This window comes from Tinamus guttatus, unplaced genomic scaffold (genome assembly GCF_059628265.1).
Source record: "Tinamus guttatus ecotype Peru unplaced genomic scaffold, ASM5962826v1 Tinamus_guttatus_pri_ptg000535l, whole genome shotgun sequence".
NCBI lineage: Eukaryota > Metazoa > Chordata > Aves > Tinamiformes > Tinamidae > Tinamus > Tinamus guttatus.
This window is the reverse complement of record NW_028289069.1, coordinates 892,795-915,088: the sequence shown is the minus strand read 5'-3', so window position 1 is coordinate 915,088 and position 22,294 is coordinate 892,795. Positions and strand designations below refer to the sequence as shown.

Genomic DNA, 22,294 nt, shown 5'->3' with positions numbered 1-22,294 from the left:
GAAAAAGAGTGCTTTTTAAGTGATCTCCTGAAATCTGACCCTTTTTAGAGAAAAATACATGTATTTACTATGAGTTCTTTTAATTCTTCATGCTGGGCTTGACCCCATGGTATGTTTTTCCTATGATTAATTACAGTATTATTTTTTTCTTTTTTTTTGTAGGATGAGCCCAGTTCTGGTATGGATCCCTGCTCTAAACGCTACCTTTGGAAAACTATCCTGAAGGAAGTTCAAGATGGTTGTGCCGCTGTGCTGACATCACACAGGTGAGATCCCTTATCCTAACAACCAGCATAGTCCTTCTTTCTCTGCTTGCCCTTGTTGACTGAGGGCAGAAGAGCATATTCTGGAGGTATGCTGGCTGTGAAACTCAAGAGGTATCTCACTGTTTCATGGCCTTCCTTCTTGCTTATGAACTGAGCTGGCATGAAATTGTGGTTGCCCACTTTACAAACCTTTCAAAGAAACACTGGGAGGGAAAACGCCTGTTCTTGCTTTTTCAAAGGTCTGGTTTGTATCAGGATATGAAAGTATTATTCCATGATATCTTAGAGACAGATACAATAGAAATTCTCTGTATGCACTGTTCAATTGCTAAGAATGACTGTATCTTCTTGAAAGAGTGGATCTGCATTAAATATCTTGTCAATTCTCTAATATGGTCATATTGGTCAGCTGCCTCAGTTTAAAGAAGGAAACGCTGAAACTGTTTTGCAACATATAAATGGAATAAATTACATGTTCTCTGTAGAGAATATAGTCTAGTATAATTATATACAAGATGGCTTTAGTTGAGGGAGAGATCCTGAAGATATGCCTGGAAGGGACAGAACTAACTAATCAAAACAGGAATGTAGCATTTTGGCCAAATGAAATGGGAGGTAGTGGATAAAATAATATACAAGAATGCAATAAAATATTCTGTTAATACAGATATTGTTAAATTTTTCAGATGTTGTCAAAATGTGCTTCTTGTTCCTGAGCATGTTTGTATTTCCCTTCCTTCCATGTCTGTGCACTGGCCCTAGGCCCTAACCCCTAGCCCTAACCCTAGGCCTTAACCCTAGGCCCTAGCTCTGGTCCTAGGCGGTAGGCCCTAACCCTAGGCCCTAACCCTAACTGTAGGCCCTAACCCTAGGCCCTAGCTCTGACCCTGGACCTAGGCCCTAACCCTAGGCCCTGGCTCTAGGCGCTAGGCCCTGGCTCTAGGCGCTAGGCCCTAGCCCTAACCCTAGGCCCTAAGCCCTGGCCCCAGGTCCTGGCTCTAACCCCTAGCCCTGGCCCTATCCCCTAGGCCCTAAGCCTGGCGCTGGCCCTAGACCCTAGGCCCTAACCCTAGGCCCTAACCCTAGGCCCTAACCCTAGGCCCTAACCCTAGGCCTAACCCTAGCCCTAACCCTAACATTAGCCTCTAGCTCTAGCCCCTAACCCTACCCCTGGCCCTAGCCCCTGGCCCTAACCCCTAGCCCTAACCCCTAGCCCTAATCCCTAACCCATACCCATAATCCTAGCTCTAAACCCTAATCCTAACCCTATTCCTATTTCTTCAGTATTGCTGAACCTATTGCCTAACCTATTTCTATAGTATTGCTGGAAGAAATGCTCTCAAAAATGTTGACTCAAAATCACATAGGTATTTAAAATATATATTATACATGAACCCTGGGTGTTTACCAGGTCTTTCAATTCAGGAACAGAAGTTATACAATGTGGGCTATATTGAGCTGTCTTCAGAAACAGTGTGGTTTGACTTTTCAGTCCAGATTAAGAACCTTCTAGTGTCAAAAAGCAGCTAAACAGAATGTAATTGTGATTTCACTACCAATATGTTGTAACAAGAAATAAACTAAATCTGTCGAATAAATTCTTACTAATTGCTCATTTAGCTTGACAAATGAATGACTTGCAGCTGAAACAGTTATAATGGTAGTGTAGCAGTCCACATAGATTTCATTTCTAATTAATAAGATCTTCTTGTGCCAGGTGTGTTGAAGGAGAGATTATTTTGTATATGCTGAAGGCTGTTGCAGATATCTAAGATGCTTTCAAACTATAGAATCATAGAATTGTTAAGGTTGGAAGGGACCTCTAGAGGTCATCTAGTACAACCCCCCCCTGCACTCGCAGGGTCACCTAGAGCACGTGGCACAGGACTGTGTCCAAGCGGGTTTTGAAGATCTCCAGAGAAGAAGATTCCACCACCTCTCTGGGCAGCCTGTTCCAGTGCTCTGTCACCCTCACTGTCAAGAATTTTTTCCTTAAGTTCCTGTGGAACTTTTGACGCTTCAGTTTCCGGCCGTTTCCTCTAGTTCTGTCGGTGACCACCACTGAAGAGAGGCCAGCACCATCCTCCGCACTGCCTCCCTTGAGGTATTTATAGACACTGATTAGATCCCCTCTCAGCCTTCTCTTCTCCAGGCTGAACAGGCCCAGCTCCCTCAGTCTCTCCTCATGGGCCAGATGTTCGAGGCCCCTGATCATCCTTGTAGCCCTGCGCTGGACTCTCTCCAGCAGCTCCACATCCCTCTTGTACTGTGGAGCCCAGAACTGGACACAATACTCCAGATGTGGCCTCACCAGGGCTGAGTAGAGGGGCAGGATCACCTCCCTCAACCTGCTGGAGACGCTCTTCTTAATGCACCCCAATATGGGAATCCCACCCCAATGGGAATTGGCCTTCTTGTCCACAAGAGCACACTGCTGCCTCATGGTCAACTTGTCATCCACCATGACGGCCAGGTCTTTCTCTGCAGAGCTGCTCTCCAGAAGGTCAGTCCCCAGCCTGTACTGGTATCTGGGGCGAGGTTACTTACACACTGAAGTAATGCACATCCACAAATAAATGAACAAGGTATAGAGATGCTTTCACATGTAAAAAGAAGTGTTTGAGGTCTGTTGGCTTCATTTTCCGAGAGAACATATAACTGCTTTGTTAGCTTTGTTTTAGGGAGATGTGCGAGGTTGTATTAATTGCACATACAAGCTTATTTATGTTATTTTGCCACAGCTGGTGAGTGTTTTCGAAGGTACTGCACTGCAGAGAGACTTGCAGCTAGATCTCATCTCCTGTTTTCTGGGAAAATACGCTAGTAGCCTCCTCTCCATTCCTCTCAAACATATAATGGCTTTTGCTTTAGCAGTTCTTACCCTGTCTCTCCCTGTCCCATTTAACAAGTGAGCCTAAGGGGATACTTAGCTGTAATTCACATGCTCTCCCAGGTAAAAGTGCTAGAATTGGGGTTGGTCTAGGACTCAGTCCATCCCAGAGGGCCTGGGGACTCCACACAGTGAACTGCAAGGAAATCTTTGACCTCTCTTTCGTATGGTGAAATACATCCTCACTGAAATCCTAAATCCTGTGTTTAAACCGATGCTTTGGAAAAACTGCTCATATAATTCTGTGTGATGTGTAAAAGGGCAGCCCAATTTGCCATAAGCTTTACAAGTCAAGATTACTTGTTATCATTTCAAGCAATCACTTACAACAGGATTCTGTTCTTCAGCAGCAGTTTGTCTTAAATTCTGTTTGGTTTATCATTTTTTTATATTTTTTGCATCTGTTCTGCCCAGCACTCAGACTGAGGCTAACTTTTCTTTATAAGAATATGTACCATGCAAAAGGCAGCTGAGCAATGCATCTCTTAGCTCAAAATGATCATAAGTAGGAAGTAAGGGGAACAGTTTTCACTGCCGTCATTCTCAGTGGCATTGCTGAGGCTGCCTATCAGGTATTTGACTTCACTAATAAAACTTTTGTATTGTGGCCAGAATTGTCCAATTAGTTCTTGACTATGAACATAAATTCATTTTTATGACTTTGTTCTAGCTGTCATGTTGCAATAAATTTGGTATGTGCTGACTAGGACTATAATTTGAACTGCTGTCTTAATAGCTGGATGTTTTTTGTAGCAATTTTTGCAGTGATCCAGTTTCTTTTTAATTAAAAAGTGAAGTATAAATACTGTTTTGCTTTCACTATTGTTCTTTTAATCTTTTTTTTTTCTCCCCCCCCCAACTTTGTAGTATGGAAGAATGTGAAGCCCTCTGCACACGGCTTGCGATTATGGTCAATGGAAGTTTCAGGTGTCTTGGTTCTCCCCAGCACATTAAGAACAGGTATTATATGCCAACATCAAACCTTTCACAGCTGCCTTCAGTAAAAAGAAATGTTGAGCCATTTTAATAGTGCCAATGTGACTTAAATGGTTACAGTTTGCAAGCACATCTTTCATTTTCTCTTCCCACTAAAGCTAAAAGAGAACCAATTAGGATATCTTAGCAAACTAAATTGATATATGACATTACTAAAATGCTTTGTAGTTTGCACTGGTTGTTGAAAGAGGCAGATTTGAATCTAAATGAAGTGTTTGTGCACTCAATCTGAGAAATGCATTGTGAGAATTCAACACTTTGTCATATTATAAAATATTCTTCTGTTACCTGTTCCTGGACTGAATGAGCCCCCTTGTCCTTTAGCTCCTACTCATAAGTCTAATTTGGCATCTGTGAATGGGGGTGTTTATTCAGAAGGTGAGCTCAAATGACCTTTAAGAAAGCAGGTCCAGAAGTGGTGAGGGAAATTGCTGCAACTTGGAGCTGAAACATTTACCTTCAGTATTAGAAGGGGTTTGTGACACAGACAGTCCACTCTGCAGAATGACACAGCCTACTTGCAAGCAGAAAAGCTACACTAATTCATACCTGCTCAAAATTTAATGCTCTGAAGTGCACATACAATTGACAATGTAAACAAGTTCTAAGTAATGTTTCAGAGTTATTGCCTGTGATGGTTGTCAGGCAGTCTGTGTCACAGAGAACTTTTGTCCCTCTTCAGGGCAGTTTTGGCTTTTTGTCCTTCACATCGGGTAGAACTGCAGGCCCTTGTTTTGTAGGTACATTGCCATGGCAGACATGATTCATGTTGATTTTAATAAGGTCTTTCATTCTAATGTGTTTTTAACCAGAAACAAAGACTTTCAGCTAGAGGCCTTAAAAAGTGGATGACAAAAATGAATCTGCATTTCTCTGTGGGATCATAGCTGCCTTTACAAGATTGCATAACTTTCAGAAGGTGCTTGCCTCCATTTCTGGAAACATGAGAAGTCAATCGCCTCTAGCTCTTCGCCAACCTGCCAGCTCCTCAGATTTTGCAGATCGAGTGCCCTAGCACTAGCTGAAGTGCTTTAGTAGGACTTCGGGCATTCTTTATTCCCCTTGGGTGGGTGAAACTGCTTTTTGAAGATGTGTCCTCTAATATGAGTCTCCTAACTAGCAACCTTAATTTAAGTGCATAAAGGTAGCTGATTAAATCTGGGTCTCCCATTTCTCAGGTCCTCTAGAGTGAGGATGTGTCTTCTCAGGCAGACTTTAAAAGGGGAAAATCAGGCATCTGCAAAGACTAGTCTCACCTTTGTCTTCAGTGACTTTATCATTGTTTTTCCTCTATTTGTTTTATATCAGATATCTTTTCATCTAACTTCTTAGGAAGTAAGCCAACATAAACAAATGCATAGCAGAGATATTAATTTCTATATAATGACTGTGCAAAAATACCTCTTTCGGATCACAGTAGGAAAAACAGTGGAATGAAATAAACTATATGACGCACTTTGAAGTATCTTCAGATTAATTCTGATGACATCCAAATATTCATAAACCAATCATTCAGAAATCAAGGCTGCATGAGGCTCCTCTTTTAAACTCTCCAAAGGAAAATAATGATAAAAGAATATTTGAGGGTCACATTCATAATGATTATTTGTTGGAAATAATTTTAATTTTAAAAAGGAAAGATTTTTCATGCCAGCAGCAGGTTTGCATTCTTTATATTGTCATGATAGTTCTTTATATAAATTTATATCAGTGGTGTTCATTTGGGATTTTTTAGTATGTGCCCTGGTTAGAAATATTACTGAGACTTTCTGCATAAATGCTATATCTGAAATTGCCCTGAAATTTTCATTTAAGGCAGAAAGAAAATACCCTTAACTTTTACCTGATTGGTTGATTTAATTCTTTAGAGCATTTTATTAGGAGAAAATACTAATTTTACCAAAGGAACAAATTAAAATCATGCAATTCTCAGAATTTGCTCTGCCTGCCTAATCCATTTTCTTGGCTTCTGGAAGCAAAGCCACTGTAGGGAATACTGCCTTAAAACTCATAAACAGGAGGTGGTTAAAGCAGCTTGGCATGGGTATAGGCTTTAAAAAAATTATTATTATTATTTTAAATAAGCATGTATTAATTATTTTTTCTATTCTTTCTTTGGAAGATTTTTGATAAATGCTGGGAGAAGCCAAAGAGAATCCTAGTATTCCTATTATTTCCTGTTATTTTCTTGCCTACTCTAAGTTCGAAATTTCCCTCCAGACACAGCTGCACCTGACTGTGGTTTTCTTTACCTGCCACTCCAGAACAACCCTCCTAAGCCCCAGGCTCTTGCACACGTGATAAATAAGGTCATCATTACAGGATTAAGAAATCCGATGTAGTTCCTCTTTTCAATCTATTTGAAGACAATTTCCAGATATTCTAAAATATACCTTGCAGAGAGCTCCTGAATCATGATGAGAAGGAAAAGGAGAAGCAGAATGATTATTTTACCTAATATTCCAAAGAAGACAAATGAAATAATTAAGCTTTAACTTGTAATTTTTTTTTGGCACTTTCTATTCCACCTAGGAACTTTCTCAAAAATTTCCAGGATCTGAAAGCATATCTAGTTAGTTCTTCCTCCCCATTTTTTTTCCTTCCCTCTATATGATTTAATTACCCTGTCATTCTTCTATACACAGACAGATATTACTCCTCCTTAAGCATTCCTAAATCTCCTGTTCAGGAACACCTACCTAACAATATCATTAACAGCCACCTTCGCTGTTGTAATCCCTTATTTTTCCCCCCTGATTTCCTACATTAGCACTCTATGCTAATAGTTGCTGCTACCATCTGACTTTGGCCTTATGCTTTTTTTTAAAAAAAAAAAAAAAACTTTCCACTAAATCTAGTTGAAATAAAGCATTTTTAAAAAGTTTTTTTTATCTGATTTCATCTGATTTACTTACTCCTACCATAAAAATTGTTTCTTGATGGTGTGTGTTTTAATTTGCTCCTACTTAGAAGCAGCTCTTGATATCTTTATCTTTAATTTGTCTCTATAAATCAAATTCAATAAATATTTAAAAATCAATCTCAATTTACTTGATATAGGCTTCACTGGGTAAAAGAAAGAAATCACAGAATCACAGAATGGTTGAGGTTGGAAGGGACGTCTAGAGATCATCTAGTCCAGCCAAGGCACAGCTAGAGCACAGGGTGGCATCCAGGCAAGTTTTGAAGATCTCCAAAGAAGGAGAGTCCACAACCTCTCTGGGCAGCCTGTTCCAGGGCTCTGTCACCCTCACAGGAAAGAGGTTCTTCCTCTCATGGAGGCGGAACTTCCTGTGTTTCTTGTGTACCCATTATCTCTTGCCCTGTCACTGGTCACCACCAAGAGCCCCATCCTCTTTCCATTCTCCCCTCAGCTATTTGTACGTTTTGATAAGATCCCCTTTCAATCTTCTCCAGAATCTAATTATCTAAATCTAAAGATTTAAACTAAAGAAAACCTTCCTATGTCTTCTGTGCTAGAATTAGACCTCTGTTGAAAGAAATAACAGTAAGAGCACCTTTTTTATAATATGTAATAATATTATCACATGTAAAAATGTTTTTCGTATTTTTAAGTATAGATAAATTCACATTTTTCTACCTCTTGGGGGTTTCATCTGTCTTAATGAAAATCCTCAAAATTATTTTTTTTGGTGTTTTTTTTTAATACCATTACAGAATATGTAGTGCAATTTTTTTTTTTTTTTTTACTCTAGATCAATGTTGAAGACCTAATGTGTCTTTTTTGAGTCCATGTTAAATTTGTTTCTTAGCTGTGGTAGGAAGCTTCCCCTCTCAGTGCACTTTCAGCCTTTGACATACCTAAAACATAGTCTTGGACTGAACACAGTTTGTCAGATGCCAATACAAAGTTCCCCTATGAAGAGTATGGGTAAGCTCCAGGAAGATGCTAATGTGTAGCATAAAAACTTCACAGGGATTTAAAAAAAGACACATGTTGCTTCTAATGTGAAAGTTGATTCATTTTTCCAGCTCTTATGTAAATCTGTAAATTGTTCATACAAAAATGTTTCCTTTCTACAATCGTAGGTCTTTGGGTTTTTACTCTCAGTTGTTGAGCCCTGGCTATATTTATTTTAAATGGATTTAAAATGTCTTCAAATGTTTCTCAGTAGTATAATAAGTAAGTGCTGGGCTTCCTCAGAAGGGCCTTTCATTGCAGGTGGCAAATTTCGGAATAATACCAAATAAAGATAACGTTAGCTGGAAAGACTGAGTTGAAGGACAGTTTCCAAAGAAGTTAGTGTTTTAGTTCTAGATGTAGTTTATGTGAGATAGATGTGCTAGCAGTTGTGCCCGTTAAAATCTAATTTGAGTTGACTCCTGCCAACCAAGTCAATTAATCTAGATTGTGAATGGATTACATTTAAATGCTCTCTCCAGTATTCTCCATTACACCTAATGCTTTTTTAAAAATTTGCAGAAGCATTTCCATGTTAGACACAGCTGGCCAATCCTCTGGGAACAACATTTTGAATGCTGTCCTTCATTTTAGGGCCATCTGGACAGACTTCTTTCTCATAGCTGAAAAACCCATACCAATTTTTCAAGTGCTGGACACGTATCAAGTCTGTGCTCAAATAGTATCAGCAAGGCATCTGATTAAATTACCCAGCAATTAATCTATTTGTTATAGCAGTGGAATGGAAAATGTGATGCCAAGCTATTTACATTTTACATTTTTCTTAATGGTTGGTTAAGAGTGTGTTTTTTGTCTGTTTGTTTGTTTTTTCCAAGACAACTCACATGTAGATTTCTTAAATAGGAAAGTTTAAGGATCTCATGAATATTTCAGCTCTCAGTAGAGACAATATTATAGTAACAGATATAGCAGTGAGTTTGTTTATGTCATAAAGTACACGAGTGATTGTATTCAAGAATGTAATTTTTATTCCTATTATCTAGAACACTATTTTCTATATAAAGAGGTATTTGGGCAGCGGATGTGTACATGTGCAATATAGCTGTTTGTTTATCTTCCCAGAAGAAAATTTGAATAAGAACTCTAAAACCTTTATAAAGCATAGTTTAAAGATTTGCAAATAAGCAATATCTGCATTCGTATAAAATTTTGCAGCATTTAGTCCTAATATGCATGTACCATCAGATGTAATTTCTTTTTGTCATTTTTATACTGTGTTTTCCATATGATGTGGGAATATAATGGTGTACCTATTTTAATGAGTAGCAACTAACTAAGATTTCATATTTTTAGTGGCTAATCTGTGTACTGTCTTTCCTTGCCATTTCTTCAAACCTCTTTGTAAGAGCAGTATTCTCAGCATTCATTGGGGCTGTATTGCCGTGCTTAACAAACACGGTAAATGTCAGTTTTCAAAACACCTCTGGGGAAAACATTTTGAATTTTTTCTTCCCTTTTTGCAGAAGAGTAGCCTAAGGTTTTGGGTAGCTAGTCCAAGCTATTTATGGCTAAACATTTTCAATTGTTTAACATTACATAGTGTTTAGTACCTTAAAAATGGAGTCAAAAGGACAGGGCCTATTAACTTCGCCTGTAGTTGTGAGTGTTTCTGAAAATACTTTACAACTTACTTCTGTAAGTTGGAGCCCATGGTCTCAAGGTGGGCACTTGTAAAGACAGGAAAACAGATGTGAAAATAGCCCTCATTCTAGCATTTCATAACTTGAGAACTTAACTTTGAAATCTTGATAGTTATTCCAGTGGACGTTTTAGTGTATAATATCCTGAACTGAAACAAACAGACAAACAAACAATAACAACAACAACAACAGAAAAAAGAATCCATTTGATATTACTGCATTGCAACCCAGATTGTTGGAAAAGTTCAAATTTGCACTTCACCCACAAGATTTAATAATCACAGAATCACAGACTGGTTGAGGTTGGAAGGGACGTCTAGAGATCATCTAGCCAAACCCCCCTGCTCAAGCAGGGTCACCTAGAGCACGTGGCACAGGGTTGTGTCCAGGCAGGTTTTGAAGATCTCCAAAGAAGGAGACTCTACAACCTCTCTGGGCAGCCTGTTCTAGTGCTCTGGCACCCGCACAGTAAAGAAGTTCTTCCTCATCCCAAATTTGATTTATTCCAAGTTTTAAGGTAATACCCACCTTAATCTTCCATCAGGATAAAATTCAGAAATCTGAATTTGAAATACTTTCAGTCCAACTTGTGCTGGTAACAGCTACTTGGTAAGTTCAGACACAAGGAAACTAACCACTTAAACTTTTTTTTCTTCTTCTTCTTCTTTTTCTCCAGTCTAGGGCAAGAAATATCCTCATGACTTTGATATGAAGCCAAGGCAGGGGGAAAAGAGAAAGCAGAGATAGTATTTGAATTCCCTAAGATCAAACAAATGTTGTTACCAAAGGAAGAGACTGAAGATCTCTTTCACCCTCATTTTTGTAGGCCTTCAGCTTTGCCGTGGGGTAGTTTTCTTCGTTATGCAGAAACCACCTGTTGCAGATCTCTTTTCTGGGCAGATTTGGGGCATGATGGGAGCAGGATCTTCGTAGAGAGGCTGAGCTTGCTGGAACCTGCAGCAAGGAGCGTGCATGACCTGCATGCAGGCATCACCTATCCTTCAGGGGAGATATGGGGCAAGTCTCTTCCTGGAGTCTGTGAGCTGCATCTAGATTAGATTGAGGCTTCTTATTTTTTTATTATTATTATTATTTTGCATTATTTCCTCCTGATTTTCACTGTTGAGTCCCAGAAGACGCTTTGAAGAAATAGTTCTGGAGCGTCATAGGCTCTTCCATGAATGCTATTTTGGTGCTGATGTGCCTGTGCCTCAACCAATGTGATATAAGGGTAATATGGAAACAAACCGCATTCAGTTGGTCTATATATGCTAACGTATGAACATGTGTACATACATAATTCAGAGTGGGGCAAAGTTATACCTTGAATTAGGCATAACCTCTGGCTATCATTGTCACAACGATAATATTATTGAATATAGATACTAACTGTAGGTGATTTGGTATGAAAGTCTGGAGTGCATGTAAACAAAATCATATATTATTTGTTCCTTTAATGTCTGTCTTTGTTTTCACATTGCTACTCAGGAAAAAACATTATCAATTTAGAAAAGATAAAAACAAAACCTACCAACAGTATATGGAAGACAGATTTTATGATTAAGTTTTATTACATCTAATCAAAATATTTTGTTTGTTCAGTAACACTGAGATTGTTCCATATTTTAATAACCACAGAAAGAACTGGCATTTTGCCGGAGATAATATTTTTGTGTTTGATATTAGCAGATTTAAAAAAAAAATAATAATGCAACGGTTAACCTCAATTTTAAAAACTTTTCTTTTTGCTTTCTGGATGTTGTCTCTATGTGTCTAGAAGATGAGATCATAAATATAGTGTTAAGTTAAAATTTACTTAATCTGTAATGTGTTTGTGTTGATTTATTTTTTATCATTTCAGGTTTTTTCAACCTTTGTTTCCTGTATTTTTCACTTTTGGATCTCTTTGTACATTTTAGTTGTGTCTATAAGAGGAATGCCTTAAACATATGTCCTAAACTTGAGTAATCATATTGAAATAACTACATTACCCTGCCTAGATGAGACCTATTCATTTAAGGAAAGTAGAACCTTATCTGTCTGCAAATCAATGCAAACAAAGCATTGCGCAAACAGTACAGTAACAAATTCTTCCTCCTCTTTGATTTATGGCATATATTCTAAAAGATGCATTAAGTACTGATGTACTTTTTAATTTTGTTTTCATTCTATTTTGTTATCCGCTAATGTCATTTTGGAGTAATCTTTTGATCTATCAGACTAGCTCATAAATAAAGTATGCATGTTATTTTTCCACAAGTAAACTTTCTGGCAGCTGTAATTTTTCTGATGCATATATAGACACATAGATGCCAGGAATCGCAAGCACGATATTCTCCAGGAAATGTGCTCTTTGATTAGTGGCAAGAAATGTATGGATGATTAGATGCTCTGCTTTAATCATGAAGAGTTACATTAGGGTCATGTTCTTGATTTGCAGAGGGGATGAAGAGATGGGAAATGGTGGTTGGGAATAATGTGATTTAGGATCTGGTAATTCTTGACTCCACTGTTAAATTTAAATCTGTGGTTGCTAGTTTTGGTTTTGTTTTGTTCTTGTATGTTTGTCAACACGAGGCATTGACAGTGTTTCAGCATCTTCTTTTCCCATTCAAACCTGCACTAGGACCTCTGATGGATGGACAAAAGGGTACAGTAAGGTGTTCGTATTACCCTATTTGCTCCAAGTGGTAACTCCTCTACTCAGTATTTATGAGAATTTTCAGCTTTTGGAAAATTAATTCATTGCTGTTACCTTTGCATGGTTGGAAGGAACACCAAGGAAGCCTCCAGGGCCCTTCCTCACCTGCACAGGTCTGGCCACATGGAGGATATTTCCCACATTATTCAGTCAGCCTCCAGCAATTCATAGGTTAGAGGCTTGTTAAGCCAGAGGTGATGTATTAGTGGATATTTTTCTTTTTCCTCATGAATTTGTCTAATCTCTTATTCAACTCATGTCAAGTTCAGGAACCCAGCACATCCTTTGTCAGTTTTCCGATGTGCTGCACAGAAAATTACTTCCTCTTACTGGTTTTGAACTACCTTCCTTATAATTTAATTTGATGCCTTCTTTTCTTGCATGAAAAACAGCAATGGTAGGGAGTGAAGAATATTCCATAATCACTTTTGTGGTCCCAGCCACGATTCTGAGCTCTGTCAGAACACTTTTCCGGGCATCCATCTCCTTGGCTGAGAAGTTTTAGCCTATTTAGTAACTGCTAATAGAGAAATTTTTCCTGTCCTGTTGCCATTTTATGCTCTGTTCATTCCTTCATTGTTTGACCTGCTCAGCTTGCTTGAGGACCTCAGTAATTATGTGAGTGTGGAGTATAGTCCAGACCAATAGCTTCAGTATTTATCCATCGGCTTGTATGTGCTTTGCACTGCTTGCTAAGATCATGGATTTGCAGTAATATTCCAGGTGATTAGTTTTTAAAAATCTCCCTGGGGATTTGTGTGTTAGTTTCAGTTTCATGGTAGTGTTTTGGTAGGTGATGTCTTGGTACTGTACTGAAGAAACAATTCTGCTGGCTAGGTCAAAGTCACATTTGAACAACTAACTTGACTGGGAAGAGAAGAAAGGAAGGAGAGACAGGAAGAATAATTTGTGTTAGAATATGTCTGTGCAAATAAAAATGCAGGTGGTGTTGAAGTGATGCAGCAAAGGAAAATATCTTTGGATAGCTTGGAAGAGATGGCGGTTCCTTTGCAACAGATGGCTGTGGAACAGGTGTGCTGGCTCAGCTTATGCCGTTTTAATGATAACTTTTCCCTCCTTAGGTCTGGGACAATCAGATGCTAAAGGTTTGCTTCTAACAGAGCCAATCAAGCCAGTTTGTGCTTCTCTCCGTAATTCTGCTTTGGGTTTCTGAATTAATTATATCCCCGAACCAGAGAGGAAAAGCAGAAAAAATGGTACTCCATTTTCACTGCTTCCGTTGGCTGGCCAAAGCAGTTCCCTGATTACAGCAAGGAGAAACATTTAGTGCTGATTGACTTACTCTATATAGAGGGCTGTCATTCTAAAATAAATTATAAATGCAAGGTATAGAAGCTGCATAATTTCACTAGCTAAAAAAAATCTTGTTTTTGTTTGTAGCACACTAGTATTTACACCATTCATGATTTAGTTTAAGAGCAAAGTTGCACAGACTTCTCTGTCTTTGCTAATGAAAGTTTTAATTCTTTTCTTTGGAAACTTCACTTTAAGCAACAATTTCATCTTATGGTCCTGTTAAACTTCTCTGTAAGCCAACATTTTTAAGCTATAATTCAACAATGGTTGTGCAGAGATGCTAGAAAATGGATCAGAATTAATGATGGCTTGTAAAATGTTGCCTCAGGTTGGCTGTCATTTAAATTGAACACCCTTGTTAATTATATCTGTTTTTGTAGCATCTTTGTTTCTTTGTTATTGTCACATGCATTTCTACAGGGATGATGCTATGCATTTAAAAGATTTAATTAAAAATCTATCATATGTTAGTAAAATATTGCAAGGCAAGGCATCCAGTCACTGCTTTGAATCCCACCTTGTTCTGGATCCCCCTGGTATAACAGCACTCTTATGTCACCCACACCAGTTGGTGAATACTTGGTGAATACTTCAGCATGACCTAGATGGGATTTAATTCAGTACATTCCCTCAAGAACCAACCAATAAAGCTTCCTTCTCCTTACTCCATTTTAAGCAGTTCAGTGTCTGAATTTGACTGAAATGAGAAAAAAAAAAGTTATTTATTTTAATGCAATCTTTTGTATAGTGCAATTTTTTTTTTTGCTATTGTTTTACCTAAAATGTAGCAACAATGGTTTTATAGTGAAAGATAGGATCTAGTCTGGTAAGATCCTTGGAAATTATACTTTGTTCTTTCATTCCCTTCAAGGTCTTAATAAAATTAAATTTGCCACCTACCATTTTTCACAGTAAAACCAAGTCAGTGAATGCTATGATATTAACAGAGATTATAATCTGGTTCAATAATAAAGAAAAAAAATGCTAAAGCCCTTGCTTTTCTATCCATGTATTATTTAAATGAGGAACTTGAGGTGCTTGATTGCTTGGAGGTACTCAGATTGTGGTTAAACTAGAAATATATCTTAGATTAATCCACTTCATTTCTTACTACATTTTGATTGAGATTCCCTGGACATTTTTATTTCCTGCCTTTGAAAAAGGCCTGTTGCCACTCTACTTACTTTTGCTTTGATCATATAAAAACGTACTTCTTACATGTCAGATGGAAATAACCCAGCTGCTATCCTAAAGTACAAGTTGCACACACAAAAGATGCGGGAGGGTATAGGCATGAGTGCTGTTGAAGTACTGTTGAAGACAGTCACTGAAAACCAAAGAACTGCATTAAGTGATTTGGGGATTAAATTGTGGAGCTGAAGAGTAAAGAAAAATAAATAAGGGCCATGGCTGGTGCCACCATCTTTTATGGTGCCTTGTCCCTGTCATCAGCCTCAACCTGCACTGGGAATGGGTGCTGCAGGTCTTCAGATGCATGAGCAATTTGCTCGAGGATGTGGTTGCCATTTCAGTGTTTATGGGTTTACTTGCTCAGCTAAATATTAGGAGTGAGTAAATCCAATAAAAATATAATGTGTGAATTAGATTGCCTATGCTTAACTTTATCACTATGTATTGAGAGAGAGAAATGTATTGCTTAAATTATTCTCTGAGACAGACTGTGTAACTATAGTGCTAAAGAAAATCTATGAACTTTGGCATCTCTTTAAATACCCGTATACTTTGTGTATATGAAAACACAGTAGCACTCTGATCAGCTAAAATAAAAGCTGTGCTGCTTTGCTAAGAAAAAGGCACTGTTCGTTCTCTTTTTTGCTCAGTAAAACAGCTGAAGTTAAGGATTATTTTTCATAGTTTCTTTTACTTAACTACTGAAAGCATAATATATTTGTATATTGATAATATATTAAGACATACTATAAATAACAAAACTTTAGGTACTTCAGATAATGAATCATACTATAGTAACAAACAATAGATAAGGAAAACAAGAATTTTTGTTTCTTGCTGTTTATTAAGATTAATTTGACAACTTTCTAATAGAAATAAGTGCTTCTTTGAGATATATATATATATGTGTGTATACTAGTTATATATATTTCCAGAATTCTAGTGATGGTACAATAGGGAGACATGATGCTTATTGACGTAATTGTCGTAGGAAAATCAATGGAAACAAATGTTCTTTCTCTCTTTGTAGTATAGACATTTCTGTGTCTCATTCTCAGGTTTGGAGATGGCTATTCCATCAAGGTTTGGCTTAGCAAAGAAATAAACTATGGAAGAGTCATTTTGGACTGTCTGCAACTATATTTTCCTGGAACACATTTTAAGGTACAACAAAAATTTCTCATCATAGCAATTATTCTATGTCAAAATTAAATATGAGATAATAAGAATAAAAGATGTACTCTTACTGCATTATTTGGTCTTTTTTTTTTCTGAAAAAGTATATATGATTCTCCCTTTTATTTTCTTGTTCAGCCATTCATTTAGATCTGACTTGTGACATTGATCAAGTTGTACCATCCACGTCCAAATAGCCTTTTTATAAGCAAACAGGCATGACTCTTGAGTCATAATTTCCTTTTGCTTTAATTCTTGACCTGGCTGGACTTTCCTTTGTGTTAACTTGAGGCAGGAATGCGCTGCATTTGCTAAGAGTATTTATTTTGATAGCAAATGGCTTCCCAGTAAGTTCATCACGCTTTTTTCTGAGATTGTTTTATTTGATATGGAGCCCTACAAACTAAATGTGGTAATTCGATTCTGAGGAAAACTCTTGAACGCCATGAGCTCATCGTTTTTCTTCTTTTGTTTTGTTTTGTTTTGTTTTCCCTCTGTTGGTGGTTAGGATTAAAATTATGTAAGCTTATTTTTAATAAGTGTCTGCATGTATATGTGTAAGTGCTCACGTACATGTGAGCTCATGTGCTCATGTATATGTGTGTGTGCTCACATGTATTTATAAGTATATATGATACATGCGCAAATGCATACTTTCTCTGTGTATAAGTGTATTTATATATGTACATCCATCCATCCATAAATATGTACAGACTGTTTCAGAAAAATTACTCAGTAGTTAGGGCTTATTTGGCCAGGAAGCTTACCAGCTTACCAAATGCATAGAATTGAGAAGAGGATTCTTTTTAAGCTGAAATAGAGTTTAAAAGGAAGAGATGGAAGGGGATCCTAATGGAGAGATTACACTTCTTAAATATTTTTTAAATCTTATCCCATGACCATATACATTTATTTTGTTTTGTATTTTTGTATTTCTGTGCCAGTTCAATTCAAGGATCAGAGGCAATCTTATGATGGATAAAAACTGAAAATAAGAAAAATAAGATATACAGAGACATACAGAGACACAGATGTATGGAGGCCTTTATTTTTGTAGATTCAGGTTTCTTGTTCACATAATGATGTGGGAATCAAGTATTTTTTCTCTTTGTAAAATATGCAATTATGTATATTTAAAGTGTGTGTGTGAAACATATTGATGAATAAGGTTAACTTTGCTTCATTGTCTCCAGCTTTTACAGACTTCTTTGTGATAGGGGTAACTCATGTGAAATAAAAACCTATAGCATAAAACTGTTCTAAATTCATATGTCTAACAAAGTGTTATCTCAGAACACATAGAAAATGTGTGTTTTCTGAGTATAAGCAGCAAACATTATTATGCTGCTAATGTAAACAAAATTTTATTCTTGATTAAAAAAAAAAACTTATTTTCCTACAGTGAATCTGCTTACTGAAACCAGTTTAGTTATAAAGTATATCTTCATCATCATCAATATGCATTTATTTTTGTCTCTTTTTGTTGTTTTTGCATGTTTCAAGGGACAGCATCTTAATCTGCTGGAGTACCATGTACCACGAAGTCCAGGATGTTTAGCAGAGCTCTTCAGAGTCCTAGAGATTCACAAAGTCTTTCTCCAAATCAAACACTACTCTATCAGCCAAACCACTTTAGAGCAGGTAGCATTTCTTTTCTTTTTCTAAACGTGCTGTGTTAAAGTGAGTATATATTGCAGCAGAATATTGATTTGGTGGAACTAACTAAATATTTGTGATAAACCAGTAGTTGCAGGACAGATCAGGTGCATACAGTAATTTTACAAGCTCAGACGCTTTTAAACTGGAGAAAACTGGGGTGAGCAGTTAAAAGCAGCATGTGAACCCACACATTTGTACTATGCTCAGACTTGGTCTATACTTAGATGCATCTAGACCTGTGGACACTTGAGAAGGTTGGACTGTGAACTGCCTTGTCAGTATTTGAAAGGCTAGGATACTGTCAGTGTCCTTGAAATGGCAGAACCATTCTTCATAAGTTACAGTAAATCTTAAACTTACAGGATATTTTCACAGAATGAATATTGTGCTCTCCCTTATGGCACACTGGCAATGCATAAGGAGACAGAAGAGCCCCACCACTAATGACTGTGAAATCCTATTTGGGCACAAGGTATAACAGACGATGGCAGTGGTGTAGTTCTAGGTAGCTGTGGTGTGCTATAGCGTCTTTATATGCAAATTTTCATTCAGTATTCTAGAAACTGAAGGAGTGGCATCTGGTCAAAATATTAATTATATATGATGTATGGCATGTACTTGCTACTTTGTCCCGTGTGCAAATTGTTACAGAAATATTCTGGTTTGTACTACTCTGTGAATTGCCTGTAAACAATCTTTTCACTGAGTGGCTCTATGTAAGGTAATTTCAGTTCAAGGATTGTTCCTGAATTGTTTACTCAAGCTCTTTTTCTCTCTATTATTCATGATGATTCATCACCTCAGTCTCCTACTATCATTTCTGCACCCTGACTGTATGAGTGTCAATTTTAGACAGGAAAATAGTTTTTCTGAATAACAAACACTTGTGATGCATCCTAAGTTTGTTTGCGTATGAATATGATTGTTTGATTTAGGCTAGCCATCTTTTTTTCTGCTTTCCTTGCTGTCAAAGAGGTCTGTGATTAAAAAGCAAACAAACCTTTCTGTAGTAAGATCTGTTTTTTTTTTTTTAAAAAAAAAAAGTATATTAAGGAGGAACAGAGGCACCTGAACTAAAGGATTTGCTGGATTCAGAAGTATACTTTCACCTTTAAATATCTGGACCCTCATCTGTAGAATGGTGACTGACATTCAGCTCACGTTCCTCCTGTCAGTCATTTCAATGCAAAGAAAACAATTGTTACGCAGTAACTTGTGTAATGGTAAAATAGCTTTTTGAATATTTTACCATTGTTCTTTTTTCCTCAACCACTGGTGAGGTGAAGAGAGATTATTTATAGAGTTGACAAAATATGATTCTAGAAGTGTTTCATTGATGTTGACATTGGGTGTCTGCTACCGGCCACCTGACCAAGACGAGGAGGTTGATGAGGCCTTCTATAGGCAGCTGGATGTTGCCTCACGGTCACAGGCCCTGGTTCTCATGGGGGACTTCAACTACCCCGACATCAACTGGGAGGACAACACAGCCAGGCATAAGCAGTCCTGGAGGTTCCTGCAGAGCGTCGACGATAACTTTTTGACGCAGGTTGTGGAGGAGCCGACAAGGAGAGGTGGGCTACTGGACCTCGTGCTATCAAATAGGGAGGGCCTAGTAGGAGATGTTAAGGTGGGGGGTAGCCTCGGCTGCAGTGACCATGAGTTGGTGGAGTTCAGGATTCAACGAGGAGGAGGCAGGGATGTAAGTAGCCTTGCGACGATGGACTTCAGGAGGGCCAACTTTAGCCTCTTCAGAGACCTCCTCGGTAGAATCCCATGGGCTAGTGCTCTAGAAGGCAGGGGGGCCCAAGAGAGCTGGTTAGTTTTCAAGCGGCACTTCCTCCACGTCCAGCAACAGTGCATCCCTGTGTGTAGGAAGGGAGGCAGAGGGGGCAGGCGACCTGCGTGGATGAGCCGGGAGGTTGTGGCAATGCTCAAGCAGAAGGCAGCGGTATACAGAATGTGGAAAAAAGGACAGGCCCCCTGGGAGAAATACAGGAACGTAGTCAGGGAGTGCAGAGATGCGACAAGGAAAGCTAAGGCATGTCTGGAAGGCAAGCTGGCAAGGGACGTTAAAAATAACAAAAAAAAATTCTTCAAATACATTAACAGCAAAAGGAAGATCAGGGAAAACGTGGGTCCGCTGGAGGACGGGATGGGCACCCTGGTTACAAATAATACAGAAAAAGCAGAGTTGCTCAATGCCTTCTTTGCTTCGGTGTTTACCAAGGGCAGCCCTTTAGAGCCCCAGGCCCTAGGGACAAGAGAAGAAGCTGGTGGAGAGGAAGACTTGCCCTGGGTAGAGGAAGATTGGGTCAGAGAGCACCTAAGGAACCTCGATACCCACAAATCCATGGGCCCTGATGGGATGCACCCCAGAGTGCTGCGGGAGCTGGCAGATGCCATAGCTAAGCCGCTCTCCATCATCTTTGAAAGATCCTGGAGAACGGGGGAGGTGCCGGAAGACTGGAAGAAGGCCAATGTCACGCCAGTCTTCAAAAAAGGCAAGAAGGAGGACCCAGGCAACTACAGGCCAGTCAGCCTCACCTCCGTCCCCGGAAAAGTGATGGAACGGCTCATACTGGCTGTTGTCTCCAGGCACATGGAGGACAAGAAGGTGCTCAAGAGTAGTCAACATGGATTCACCAAGGGGAAATCTTGCCTGACTAACCTGATAGCCTTCTATGATGAAATGACCGGCTGGATAGACGAGGGGAGAGCGGTGGATGTCGTCTATCTCAACTTCACCAAGGCTTTTGACACCGTCCCTCACAACATCCTCCTGGGCAAGCTCCGGAAGTGTGGGATAGATGAGTGGACAGTGAGATGGATTAGGAACTGGCTGGATGGCAGGGCCCAGAGAGTGGTGATCAGCGGTGCAGAGTCTAGTTGGAGGCCTGTGGCTAGTGGGGTCCCCCAGGGGTCAGTCCTTGGTCCAGTCCTGTTCAATTTATTCATCAATGACCTGGATGAAGGCACAGAGTGCTCCCTCAGCAAGTTTGCTGATGATACCAAACTGGGAGGAGTAGCCGATACCCCGGAGGGCTGTGCTGCCATCCAGAGGGACCTGGACAGACTGGACAACTGGGCGGTGAAAAACCTCATGCAATTCAGCAAGGCCAAGTGCAAAGTCCTGCACCTGGGGAGGAATAACCCCAGACACCAGTACAGGCTGGGGACCGACCTTCTGGAGAGCAGCTCTGCGGAGAAAGACCTGGGTGTCATGGTGGACGACAAGCTGACCATGAGGCAGCAGTGTGCCCTCGTGGCCAAGAAGGCCAATGGGATCCTGGGCTGCATTAAGAAGAGCGTCTCCAGCAGGTCGAGGGAGGTGATCCTGCCCCTCTACTCAGCCCTGGTGAGGCCGCATCTGGAGTACCGTGTCCAGTTCTGGGCTCCACAGTACAAGAGGGATGTGGAGCTGCTGGAGAGAGTCCAGCGCAGGGCTACAAGGATGATCAGGGGCCTGGAACATCTGCCCTATGAGGAGAGGCTGAGGGAGCTGGGCCTGTTCAGCCTGGAGAAGAGAAGGCTGAGAGGGGATCTAATCAGTGTATATAAATACCTCAAGGGAGGGAGTGCAGAGGACGGGGATGGTCTCTTTTCAGTGGTGGCCACTGATAGGACTAGAGGAAATGGCCGGAAACTGAAACATCAAAAATTCCATAGGAACTTAAGGAAAAATTTCTTAACAGTGAGGGTGACAGAGCACTGGAACAGGCTGCCCAGAGAGGTTGTGGAGTCTCCTTCTCTGGAGATCTTCAAAACCCGCTTGGATGCAGTCCTGTGCCACGTGCTTTAGGTGTCCCTGCGTATGCAGGGGGGTTGGACTAGATGATCTCTAGAGGTCCCTTCCAACCCTAAGCATTCTATGATTCTATGATTCTATGTAAATTCTTCTTCTTTTTTTTTTTTTATCAGGAAAGCTTAAAAAAACAACTGAAGAAAATTTCTCTAGCTACGTCTCCAAAGTATCAGTTCAAATACTGTTGTTTTGTAAGTCCTACTTTTTTGTGTCTTTCAGGTGTTTATTAATCTTGCAACGCAACAGCAAGGAGTCTCGCATCCTACACAGGAATCTCCTGCTGTTCTTCACGACTGTCTGCCAGTCTAGGTTCAGAAAACAATACAGAAAACCTACATATATGTATATGCATGTATGCATACATTTTATATGCAATATCCATTATATGCAATAAATCCTTTCCGCTTTTACCAGGTGGTCTGTGAGAAACCTAAGGAGATGAAATGAGCAGAATGACGGTGAGTTTACATCTGTAGGCCAGAAGGAATGCTAGCAGTTCTTAGTAAGACAAGAGAATAGGCACATGAAGACCAAAGAGGACCGCCAAAAAGTAATACTATTTAATGAAGTAGAATTTTGTAGTACAAACTGCCTTATGAATGCAGATCTATGTTAAAAAAAAAAAAACTGATCTCTGATGTCACTGGGTATTGTAGATTTTTTCTGTGGTGGATCTATATTCATTTGACTACTGTAATTTTCTCTTGCAT

At 39.2% G+C, this 22,294-nt stretch overlaps 1 protein-coding gene across 1 annotated transcript in view; it reads left to right on the top strand.

The window, feature by feature from the left end:
* The window catches only part of ABCA13 (ATP binding cassette subfamily A member 13), a 176,273-nt gene extending 154,356 nt beyond the window's left edge, over positions 1-21,917 (top strand). Inside the window, exons 56-60 of the mRNA XM_088534081.1 lie at positions 163-266; positions 4,024-4,116; positions 16,003-16,108; positions 17,624-17,761; positions 21,804-21,917. Of these exons, the coding sequence (XP_088390207.1) occupies positions 163-266; positions 4,024-4,116; positions 16,003-16,108; positions 17,624-17,761; positions 21,804-21,893 (531 nt within the window). The 3' untranslated portion in view covers positions 21,894-21,917. The remainder of the gene's footprint in view (positions 1-162; positions 267-4,023; positions 4,117-16,002; positions 16,109-17,623; positions 17,762-21,803) is intronic.
* Positions 21,918-22,294: the final 377 nt, after the last annotated feature.